Source organism: Cnephaeus nilssonii (genome assembly GCF_951640355.1).
Source record: "Cnephaeus nilssonii genome assembly, chromosome: 6".
NCBI classification, from domain to species: domain Eukaryota; kingdom Metazoa; phylum Chordata; class Mammalia; order Chiroptera; family Vespertilionidae; genus Cnephaeus; species Cnephaeus nilssonii.
In genome coordinates this window covers 52,295,642-52,308,745 of record NC_137077.1, presented here as the reverse complement: position 1 = coordinate 52,308,745, position 13,104 = coordinate 52,295,642, and the positions used below count along the sequence as shown (strand labels likewise).

General features: G+C 37.7%; 1 protein-coding gene across 1 annotated transcript in view; it reads right to left on the bottom strand.

Annotated features, from left to right (window-relative positions):
- LOC307101486 (olfactory receptor 6C3) overlaps positions 1 to 12,900 on the bottom strand; it is a gene marked incomplete at both ends in the record, with an annotated part of 66,122 nt that extends 53,222 nt beyond the window's left edge. Inside the window, one exon of the mRNA XM_079774478.1 lies at positions 12,835 to 12,900. Within this exon, the coding sequence (XP_079630604.1) occupies positions 12,835 to 12,900 (66 nt within the window). The remainder of the gene's footprint in view (positions 1 to 12,834) is intronic.
- Positions 12,901 to 13,104: the final 204 nt, after the last annotated feature.

The window sequence follows — 13,104 nt, the reverse complement described above, 5'->3', positions numbered from 1 at the left end:
TGGGGCGGTGGGGGGGCAATGGAGGGATAAGGACACTTATGTAATAACTTAATCAATAAAGAAATTAAAAAAAAATAATTCTACTTTAAAATTATTCTCTTTATGACTGTATTCTTCATTCTTTGATTTTCTTAAACGCATATGTTTCCAGAATGGCCTGTGCTTCATCTTTGTCACAGTAATTATATTTTACTAGTGGCCCAGTGCATGAAATTCATGCACATTAAAAGGGAATTAGAGAAAATATTTTAATATTGCTATTTGCCCTTTCTCTATAATAGAAGTGTCAGAGATGAAAGAAAATTAGTAAAATGTATATGAAAATCTTCCTCCTGTCAGAGTCTGGGGCGTGCCATGGGACCCAGAGTCAAGTCCCCACCCACCCGTGTGCGCCTCAAAATCGCACAAGACCCACACCTGGCCGGCCCCACCCCTGTCAAGCCCCGCCGGGTGGGGGGCGCAGCCTCAGGTCCCCTGGCCCAGTGCTGGGCGGGGGACACAGCCTCAGGTCCCTCGTCAAGCCTCGCCGGGTTGGGGGTGCAGCCTCAGGTCCCCCAGCACACACCAGGCGGGGGGCGCAGCCTCAGGTCCCTTGGCGCCGGGGTCGTGGCCTGAGGTCTCCCGGCCTGGTGCCAGGGTGGGGGGTGCGGCCTGAGGTTCCCCGGCCCGGGGCAAAGGACGTGGCCTGAGGTCAACCGTCAAGCCTAGCCAGGTGGGGTGCACGGCCTGAAGTCCCCCGGGCCAGTGCCAGGGTGGGATGTGCGGCCTGAGGTCCCCCGGCCTGGTGCTGGGGCGGTGTGTGTGACCTCAGGTCTCCTGGCCCAGGGCGAAGGGCGCAGCCTCAGGTCCCCCAGCCCGGCACCAGGGCGGGGGGCGCCCTTGAGGTCCCCCATCAAGCCCCAGTGGTTTGGGGATGGCCTGAGGTCCCCAGTCAAGCCCCACTAGGCGGGGGGTGCAGCTGCAGGTCCCCTATCCAGGCCCTGTGCCATGCAGTCTCAGGTCCCTGCTGATCACTTGTTACGGGAACCGTGCCTCCGCTGTGGGTGCAGCCATCTTGTGATGGTGTGAGGGTTAATTTGCATATGACCTCTTTATTATATAGGATTTGCTAAATAGGTAGCATCCTTTGTAGACATTTAAATTTAAATATGAATTAAATAAAATACAAATTCATCTTTATACAAATGAATTTAAATAAACTAGGTAGTCATATTAATAATATTTCAGGAACTCAATAGTCAAATGTGTCTAGTGGCTAATAAATTGAATAGAAAATTATAGAACATTTCCATTAATGTTCAAGAAAATAATTGTTTTGGACAGTTATTTCTCTTAAAGAATTATCTGAGTGCAGAGCATGGTTTCTGGAACCTAGGTCTTGTGCAAGCGTTGCTCTGATCTTATCAAATTGTTCACCATTTCCTGTAGGGCATCTTTCTTTCTCTCTCTCTCTCTCTCTCTCTCTCTCTCTCTCTCTCTCTCTCTCTCAGTGCACACACACACACACACACACACACCTTGTTAAGGTTTCATCTAAGTGTCATGTAATCTTCGAAATCTTCCTTGGTTGCAAAACAAGAATTAGATGCTTTCTATTCTTTGCTCTTCTAAAAGTTTGTTCTTTTACCTTATTCTATTGCAATTGTACGTATACCCTTTTCCATGAAATAGCTACCTAAAGTTGGGCTTTGGTTTACTTAATTTATATTTATATATCTACTGAAAGGTACATAACATCAAACTTGATTATGATGTGTTATCCTTTATACATCCTATATAATAAAAGCCTAGGTGGTGTCCTGCCCTCACACCATGCCCTCACATGATGTTGTCACAAGATGGCCGCACACACAGTGGAGATGTGGGACGGTGGCCACTCTGCCAAGTGAGACCTGGGAGTCCCTCAGCTCTGCATGGCGTGGAGGAGGCCAGTCCCAGCGTTGCTGCCACCTTGTGCAGAGGAGGCGGGTCCCAGTGGAGGAGGTGAGTCGTGGCAGGGGAGGGCAATTGGTAGTGATCAGGACGGCAGGAGAGGGCAGTTGGGGGCAACCAGGCTGGCAGGCAGATGTGGTTAGGGGCGATCAGGCTGGCAGGGGAGAGCAGTTAGGGGCAATCAAACCAGTCTGGGAGGGCAGTTGTAGGCAATCAGGATGGCAGGGGTGGGCAGTTGGGGGTGATCAGGCTGGCAGGGGAGCAGTTAGGCGTCAATCAGGCTTGCAGGGGAGCCGTTAGGATGTGAGGAGACTGGCAGGCAGGCAGGCAAGCAGTTAGGAGCCAGTGGTCCCAGATTGTGAGAGGGATGTCCCAGATTGGAGAGGGTGCAGGCCGGGTTGAAGGACATTTCCCCACCCCCCACACACTGTGCACTAATTTTGTGCACTGGGTCTCTAGTATTACTATATTTGAATTACTAATAGAATTTTATTAAGAATTTTTGCATCTATCTTTAGAGATATTAGGCTGAAATTTTCTTTAATTTATTATTCTTGGTTTCAAATTAGGTAGTTAATCTTATTTTAAAAGTTGGTAAATTTTCTCTACTCTTCTGATTTCTGGAAGAGCTATACAGATTTGGTATAATTTCTTCCGTACAAGTTTAATGGAATTTACCAGTGAAACCAATTAAAACTGGAGTTTTATTTTTAGAAGAATTTTAAATATAAATTAAAATTCTTTAATAGATACAGATATATTCATGTTTTCTTTCATGAATTTTGGTTTTTTATATATTTTAGAAATTAGTCCCCTTCATTTAAGTTATCAAACTTATGAGCATATTATTGTTTGTAACTTTCCTTTATTTTCCTTTTAATGTTTGTGGAATCATAGTTATGCATTATCCTTCATTCCTGATAGCAGTGTGTGTATTTTCTCATTTTCCTTGGTTAGCCTTACTAGATATTTATCAATTTAATTAATCATTTTTTTAAAAAAATCTTTGGTTTCATTGATTTTTCTTTGTTGGCCTTTTTTCTGTTTTTATTTATTTATTTTTATTTTTTTTAAATATATTTTATTGATTTTTTACAGAGAGGAAGGGAGAGGGATAGAGAGTTAGAAACATCGATGAGAGAGAAACATCAACCAGCTGCCTCCTGCACACCCGCTACTGGGGATGTGCCCGCAACCAACGTACATGCCCTTGACCGGAATCGAACTTGGGACCTTTCAGTCCTCAGACCGACGCTCTATCCAATGAGCTAAACCGGTTTCGGCCTTTTTTCTGTTTTTAATTCCATTTCATTCTGCTATGATATTTATTATATCTTTCCCTCCAGCTGCTTTATGCTTACTTTGCACTTCTTTCTTAAATTCTCTAAGGTGGAAATGATAATGCTGTAATAATCTGGTTATTATTTAACAGGAAAGGAGTAAAGGGAAGACTGGATAATATAGGCATGCTTTGCTAATTTTACACTCTCAAAGTTTGTTCCCCGCTGATCAATATGGGAAGAGACTGGACAAAAGCAGTTTGGACACATGCCCAGTAAGGTCTAGGTGAGGTGGGAAGATCCTTGTCTGTCAATCACATCTGGGGACAAGTAATTGGCCAAAACAAGGGCCACTGCAAGGGTGGGAAGCTGGGTATTTAAATTTGTAAACAAAGGACATTTCCCTCTCTTGGCTCTTGGCTCTTGGTCCTCTTGGAACTCCTGTTGCAGGGGGTGCACTCCCCTGCACATGCAATGGACTAATGGACTTGAATTAACCTGATGCTGAACTGGACCTGGCTGCAACATGGAATGGAGACTTGGCCAATGACCCTGGTTGTAGCTCTAATGAACCCCCAACTACACTTCTCCCATTACTGGATGAAGGGAAATGGGACTTTGGAAAACAAAGGCTGGAATTTCACAGAAATAAAGCTTTCTACCATATTGCATCCGTCCTTGCGAGTCCTAGAAAATTCCTTTTCTTGAGATATTGCAAGAACTCCACCCCCAGCAGCAACCAGGGAAGATGAGGCATGCTTCTCTCCATTAACATTGGAACTACTGGCTAAACAATAATGTCAAAGGATTCTCTCCTATTCGATTTATGGAAAGACTGTGTATATAATTGATATTTTTTTAGATTTTTGGTAGAATTCACTAGGGAAGCCATCTAAGTCTAGATCTCTTTCTTTTTTTAGTTGTTTTTTTTTTTGTAGTAAGGTTTTAAATTACATATCAACTATGTTAACAGATATAGGGCTGTACAGATTTTATATTTTTTATTGAGAGCTTTATTCATTTGTGTTTTACAAGGATTCTGTCCATTTATTAAAAAATCATTCTTTTTAGCATAAATGTGTTTATAGTAGTGATGGGGTTCAGAGCAGTTCACCTCATAAAGTGCCATTTGGCATGTGAATTACTTTGAGCTGAGGACAATCAAGGCCCAACAAACTCCAGGAGAGGTTTTAACACCCTTCTTTTCTGCCTAAAATAACTTATATATAAAGTCTGCACCAGGAAGGCAGCTAGTACCAAAGATTACTTTCTTTTACATAAGAAAGACTTCTCCATATGGCAGGACAAAATATTTCTTTACCAAACACTTGTTCTCATCTCCTTGTAAATTATCTTCCTCCTCTTTGAAGTCCAAGGCCCCAACCCATTCCTCCTTAGCTTAGAATAATATATAAGCCTCAATTGTTCTACTGCCTATAGGCCTCATAGCCTGTATGTATATATAAAATTAAATTTTATTTTATCCTGTTAATCTATCTCATGTCATTTTAATAATTTGACCAGTCAGAAGAACCTAGAAAAGTAGAAGATAAAAATTTTGTCCCTAATATCAAATTTATAAACTTTAAAATCAGTAATTTGTACCGTGTCATTTTTTTCTCTGATAATTCTAACTAGAGATACATTAATTATATTTACCTTCTCAAATAATTGACTTTGTATTTATTGTTTTCTGTGTCAAGAGTTCTGCTCTGGCCCTAACCGGTTTGGCTCAGTAGATAGAGCGTTGGCCTGTGGACTGAAGGGTCCCAGGTCGATCCCGGTCAGGGGCATTTACCTTGGTTGCAGGAACATCCCCAGCAGGGGCATGCAAGAGGCAGCTGATTGATGTTGGTCATAGATGTTTCTAACTCTCTGTCCCTCTCCCTTCCTCTCTGTAAAAACTCAATAAAAAATATTTTTAAAAAAAGAGTTCTGCTCTGGTGTCTCAGTGGCTATAGAACAGTCCTCAGCAAATATAGTCCAAGCAATTGGATATTTATTTATAAGTCATAATTGAACTTTATTCTTAGACTCATACCTGAAATATATGGAAGTCCATGAATTCATGAAAAAAGAAAACATATCGTAAACATTTGTGGTTACTAAGGTGCCAGATAAATACATAGAAAGACACATTTATTTTTCCTCTCTTATATAAATAACTTTAGAGTAATTAAATAAATGTAATTAGGTAAATTAAGTTTCTTGTATAGAATAATTCTGGAATACACATAAAGAATAAAAAATTAAATTGGAAAATAAGCATTTTTCAACACCTAATTAAATAACAAAACACTTAAGGAAATAACAAATGGCAACATTTATTAAAAACGTTAACCATTTAGATAGGGGAAATGGGAAGAAGCTACTACATGTAGCCAATGATATTTATGGCATCACTAGGTGTGTGCTTAAGGATATAATGCAATAAGATTTACATAGAGAGAAAGCAATAAATCAAATTCATAATGTGGGGTATTCTAAAGGACAAATAACCAGTCTACATGCACACACATATGTAAACATATACACAATAGATACAACTGGGAAATTTTAATGTGAACTGGGTTTTAGGTAATGTTAAGGGGTTTTGTTGATGGTGATGGGTTTGATACTAATATAGTGTCATGCCAATTATGTATTACTTTATTAACCTGATATTTAATTGTACTTTATTATCATTATAAGTGGTCAATATACTCTGCTGGGTGGCAGAGAGTACACTGGTCTAAATGCAAGAAAGAAGGTGAAATCCATAACCTCAATAATTTTACAGGTCACTTAATTTTATAGCAATATAAATAAATAATTAGAATGTCACTTGTTAATGAGTTGACTGGAGTCCAGGGGAAGGATTTATTCATACTCTGAGGGTATCATAGCAGGCTTAAGACAAAAATAAGCATTTACCAGAGTTAAATGATAGGAAACTATATTCTAGGTAAAAATAACCTCTTTTGAATGCTATTTTCAGGAAAAAAACATAAGATTTAAGGTTCTTATACATACAATTGTTATAGGGAATGATTGCATCATGGGGACGAAATTAAATATAGCCATATAAAAATTATTGTCAAACTCCTATTTTTTCATGAGCTGAATCAATTTTGAAAGAGATAAGTTAAAACATAAATTTCTCCCATGTGTAACCATTTACAATGTGCCAAGAGCATTGTGATAACTGCACATATATTCTATGTAATTTTTCATACTTTACATTTGTGCTAGTCATTGTTCTAAGTTACATGAACAAAACTTCATAAACTTGGTCATTTTATCTCTTATTTCCATTATACAGATGAAGAAAAAGAGCCACAGAGAGCTTAAGAATTTTTCCATGGAACAGACTGACAAAGGTCAGAGGGGAAGGGGATTGGGAGGGATTGGATGAAAGAAAGTAAAGAGATTAATTAGCCAAAGAACACATATGCCATGGACACAGACAATAGTGTGGTGATAGCCAGAGGAAGGGCATGGAGGGCTGGGTGGAGGTAGTAAAGGAGAATAGGAGAATGGGGGACATCTGTAATACTGTCACAAATAACTGAATGAATGAATGAATGAATGAACGAATGAACAAAAAACAAATAATAAAACAAAAGCCAACCAGGGCTTACCTCTGGTCAACAACAAACAAAAAAAGAATTTTTCCAGAATTATCAGGGGATTTTTAAAAAATATATTTTTATTGATTTCAGAGAGGAAGGAAGAGAGAGGGGGTGCATTAGAAACATCAATGATAATGTTTCTGGGGATCGAGCCCATACCAGGAACCCCCAGTCCTCAGGCCGGCGCTTTATCCACTGAGCCAAACCAGCCGGGGCATCAGGGGATTTTTTTTTAAATTTCTTTATTGATTAAGGTGTCACATATTTGTCCTCATCCCCCCATTCCCATCCCACACCCCTCCCCACGGATGCCCCCACCCCCCTGTTGTCCTTAACCACTGGTTAAGCTCATATGCTTGCACACATGTCCTTTGGTTGATCTCTCCCCTTTACCCCCACCCTCTCCTACCCTCCCTCTGAGGCCCGACAGTCTGATCCATGCCTCCTTGTTTCTGGGTCTGTTCTTGTTCATCAGTTTATGTTGTTCATTACTTCCCCTAGATGAGTGAGATCATGTGCTATTAGAAATACACTTATAAGAACCGAAAATGAGACAAGCAATAATGGTTATGCTGACAGGCAAATGAATCAGTCTGTAGTGAGTTTCTTTCTGGGCCAACAGTTCTTTTGAGACCCAATTTCAATGTCAAACAGTTCCTTATGTGTACATGTCAGCCATGACATTTCAGTTCTGGATGGTGGACAAATGGTGGTAATGCTGGTCTGACCCTCTCTGGTTTGGTCCTGGGCAACCTGTAGTGACTCACAGCTGTTAACTGCTAGTATGGCAAGGGGACGTCAGCGTCTTCCATCTCTGGACTGCTTCTCTTCTGTCTTGATGGCTGGAGTAGTCCTGTCGATTCCTCTCTGTTGCTGGAATCCACATGGTCTCGGAGTTGTTTTCTAAAAATATACAAACATATTCTCGACCAAAAGTTAATAAAGGAATATTTTCTATAAATTTGACTTGGGATCCTATTTCATTTTTTGCCCAAATGATTTTCCTCTGGCTTGTTTTGACACCTTGTGTGTTTTTCATGGGTGTCTTGCTTTTAGCCTTACAATTAATTTTCTAAAATATTAATTTCCTAGATGTAATTACTTACAGGATATTTTTCCTTACATGATATTCTTCTACCACCCCCCTTTTTTATTTAAATATTAGGATGCTTTTGAAAATTTTATAATGTAATCTTGATGGCTTTTAAATTTTAATTTTTAGCACTATAATATTACTGTTTTAGGTTCATTACATGGTACGCATTTTTATCATGAGATGAACTACCAATAAAAATTTTAGTTAACACTTTAGGAACACCTTTTTGTCCAGTACAATTAATTTTTCTAGAATATTCGCTTGTTTCAACTAGCCAATTTAAATTTGCCTGAAAACTTGACTACTATTTTACTGTCAAATTTATTACTCCATCAGGGGATTTTTTGTTAGTGGTATTGTTAACAGTATTACAAATGTGCCCCAATCCCCCCTCCCCCCCCCGCCCCACTCCTGCCCTTTTACCTCTTTCTCCCAGCCCTTGTCCTGCCCCAGGCCTTCACCACACTATTGTCTCTGCCAATTGGTTAGGAATATATGTATATAAATCCTCTGTTAGATTTCTTCCTATCTCCAACGTCCCCACCCTCCCGAATTATGTCAGTCTGTCTCATACCTCCATGCTAGACCTATTTTGTTTGTCTGTTTATTATATTCATTAGATTCCACTTATAAGTGAGATCATGTGATATTTGTATTTCTCTGACTGGCTTATTTCCCTCAGCATAATATTCTCCATGTTGACCAAACATCATTATGAGGTGCATAACTTGATACACGATGTAATGCAAAATTCACCATTATAGTACCATTACAGAATATACTTATAACCCCAAAAGTATACCCCATGCTCATTCAAGAGCCATATCACTATCTTCCCTTCCTCTAGCCCAATAACTTCCCTCTGTCTCTATGAACTTCCTAATCTGGACATTTAACATAAATAGAATCACACATTATGTGGACTTTTGTGTCTGACTTTCTTCACTAATATAATGTTTACAAGGTTCATCCATGCTGTAGCATATATCAGTACTTCATTCCTTTTTATGCCCAAATTATGTCCCATTGTGTGAATATGCCACATTTTGTTTATCCATTCATCACTTGAAAGATATTCAGGTTATGTGCACCTTTTAGCAAATATGTATAATGCTTCTATGCAAGTGTGCATACAATTGTTTTTGTGAACATGTGTTTTCAAGTCCTAGAAGTAGAATTGTTAGTTTATTGGGTCATATGGTAACTTTTTTGAGGAAGTGTCAAACTGTTTCATGAGTAGCTACACAATTTCACAGTCCCATCAATAATATATAAATCCCCTAGCAGTGCTAAAGTGGCTGTTACTATATTTTTTTATTTGCATTTCCCTAATGACTACTGATTTAAGCATCTTTTTATGTGCTTTTTTGCCCAATTATATGTCTTCTTTGAATAAATGTCCAATGAAGCTCTTTTCCAATTTTTGTTGAGTTTTTGTTCTATTTATTGTTCACTTGTAAGATTTATTTTAAATAAATTTATCTAAGAAAGTGCAGTACTTACACAAAGAAATGACAAAACATTTTTAAAAGACATTAAAAAAGAACTGAATTGTTATATTGTAAATCAGAAGACGCCTTAATCAATAAGCCAAATTTATTTGGAGTCGTGTTTTGCTAGCGCTAACCGGCCCAGAGGAAATCTCACTTCTCAAATTCTGGGGTCCAATATGGTAGAAGTCTCCCTTATTTATACGTTTTTCAGCTCTTTCTCTCTCAAATTTAGAATGAGACTTCCGGACCTTCTGAGAAAAAGTCCTGTGTGCTGGAACTGGGCAGTGAGACTATATCTCAAGGTCTGGCCTGGAGCCAGCACTGACAACTCTGTCTGAGGCATAGCTTATGGCCTCTCTGGAATGGGAGTAGTCTTACTTTCCCCATTATTTAAGCAAGCAAATGTTTACAGAAGCCAGAATAGCGGGGTTAAAATTTTAAACAGCAGTTTTTCCCAACATGGAGTTTACTATGCTTCAGAATAAATGAAAAGACATTCATGTTCATGGATAGTAGACTAACAATGTTAATTAAGATAGCAATACTTCCCAATCTGATTTATAGGTTCACTATAATTCTTATATAAATTCCAACTGTTCTTTTTGCATAAATGAGCAAGCTAATCTAAACCATACAAGGAATTGTTAGGGACTCTGAAAAGCCAAAATACTGAAAAAGAGAAACCAACCAACAAACAAAAGTCATACTTTTCAATTTCAAAACTTACTATAAAGCTACAGTAATTAAGACAGTGTGATTCTGGCATAACAATAACTATACAAAGTGATGAAATAGAACGCTTTGGATAAATCTATGTAACTTTGGATTAGGCAATGATTTCTTAAATATATGACACCAAAAGCACAAGCAACAACAAGAAAAATAGGTAAATTTGACTTCATCAAAATTAAAATTTTGATGATCAAAGGACACTATCAAGAAAGTGAAAAGTACAACCCAAAGAATAAAAAGAATATTTACTAATAATATATCTAATATGGTCTAGTAGATTTTAAAAAGCTTATTGGAAGGCAAACTGTGGATGGAGGCTTTCAGGGCTTTGAGGATAATAACATGGACTCCCTTCATTCTATTTGCTATAGGAAAGCAGTGTTGGCTTCCAAATTTTTAAGTGAGTCAAAACACAAATCTGAACTTAAATTATTTCTATTCAGGGCCACATGGATAATCATTACACCATAGAATGCCTTAATGATTTTTTATTCATATTTCTCTGATGGCATTTTATATCCAATACAGAACTCTATATATCTTAGGGATTTCTTTTCAGGTCACTTTCTTTTTTATTAATCTGACAGGTTATCAATACTACTCCATTCTTAAAAGGCATTAAACACACAAGTGAATATGTGCAGGAGTCAGCCAAAAGGAAGTCCCAAGAAGATTCAACTCATTTTTAAATGCTCCTTTCATTTATTTCATATATCCAAAAGGTTAACAGTTCCACTTAGTTTGTTCTCCTAAATATCTCTAGAGACATCTCCTGGAACTTCAGATTCATTGCCACTATTAAAATTTAACTCTCAAATAACTCATTTAGTTTAATACATAAGCCTTCTTCCTGACTCCAACATCTAAAAAATTAATTCTCAATGCAGTCAACAAAACAATATTTCTAAAATAAAAATATGATTACATAATCATAGATTAGAAAAAAAAACTCTCATATAAACCCCCTGCCTGAGAATCACCTGTAGTCCATGTTTCTACACTGTACTCTAGATAAATTAAAAATATATTTTAGGGATGAGAACCTAGAGACTTTGCATTAAAATAATCTGATCAGGTAGGTGACTCTTATTCACTTCAAGTTTTCAGGTTTATTTACCAAATAAATTCCTAGTACATGTTAGGACATACAAGCTTTTTATTATTTGAAGCCTACCTCTTTTTTCTTACCTGTTAAATACTGTCTTAACTGAGGCAACCTTTCCCCCCCAGGGCAGTTAACATTTATTGAGAATTCTGTCTAGGCCAGATGCAAATCTAGAATCACTTTATACATACTTTGTCATTTCATTTTCAAAATAACCTTATAAAATAAGAATTATTATTATTATATCTACTTTATAACTGGAGAAACTTTAGCAACAAAAATTTTGAGAAACTTGGTCAGGTGCACATATATGTCTGGATTTAAACCTTTGCTGATCTGCTGAAAAATCTGCACTCTGAATTATAAGGTTTGTGCTAGTTGCCAGTGACCTATGAAGTACTTCCTAGAGCCTGGTGCTGGTGCATGTGGTTATATTCCTGTCTATGAAATCTCTTATGATTAATATGTAGTTAAAGTAGTTTTGAGGAGACCACTACCATGTCTTATAGAGCAAATAAAATATAATACTTATGTTGATATCTTGAAGAGGTGACTCTTACTCTAGCACAGAAAGGAATGCTAATCATAGAGAGAAATAGGAAGGAAAAGGTGCATTGTGCTAAAAGGTTAAAATGTTATTAGAGGGCTAACTCACTAAAGACAGATTAAGTAAACTAGTAAAATTTTTATTTACCTTTTTTCTCCAATTTTCCCCTCATTTTTTGAAGAAAAGGGAAATCTTTTGGAGTGTATCCTTGAAGGCTTGTTTCACTTGCTTATTCCTTAAAGTGTAAATGAAAGGATTTAATAAAGGAGCAACAGAGGTATAGATAACAGCTACACCTTTGGATAAAGTCACTCTTTCCTTTGCTGATGGCTTCATGTAAATAAAGATGCAGCTACCATACGTAAGGCAAACTACAATCATATGAGAAGAACAAGTGGAAAAAGCCTTTGTTCTTTTCTGAGCAGAGGGGATGCTTAGAATAGTCTTGATAATATATGCATAGGAAAGAATCACTAACAACAATGTGACCAAGAGTGTTACAACAGCTGAGACAAATGAAAATAATTCTAGGACATGAGTGTCTGTGCAAGAAATCTGCAGCACAGGGGAAGTGTCACATATGAAATGATCAATGACTTTGGAAGCACAGAATTCCAGTTTCAGTCCCAAGACCAATGGTGGAAAGGTAATCAGAAAGCCAGCTGCCCATGAACTGAATACAAGTTGGTAGCACACTTTGTTGCTCATAATAATCAGGTAATGTAGGGGTTTGCAGATTGCTACATAACGATCATAAGACATCGCAGCGAGTAGGTAAAATTCTGTAACTCCCAATAAGAGGAAAAAGAATAACTGAGATGCACAACTATTATAGGAAATAATTTTGTTTTTAGTCACTATGGTTATCAGGAATCTGGGAATACAGATCGTTGTCAATGAAACCTCCAAGAAGGAGAAATTTCGCAGAAAGAAATACATAGGAGTTTTGAGACGGGAATCCAGCAGGGTAAGGAGGATTATGGATAAGTTCCCCATCACACTAAACATATAGTTTAGAAAGAGAAATATAAAAATCACAATTTGAAGTTGAGGGTCATCAGTAAGTCCCAGGAGAATGAACTCTATGCTTGACTGATTATGCATTTCAGATTTGAATCTATTAAATAGACATAGAAAAACAACTATAAAAGTGGAAAAAACAGGAATTTAAAAAACTACAGACATAGAAAAAATATTCAGAATTGTAAAGAAGTTTAAAAGGTGGATTCAATTTGACAAGAGAGATGATATAGAAAATTATAGCATAGATAACCTAAGCAGCCTCTAATTGACTGTTCCATTTAAACC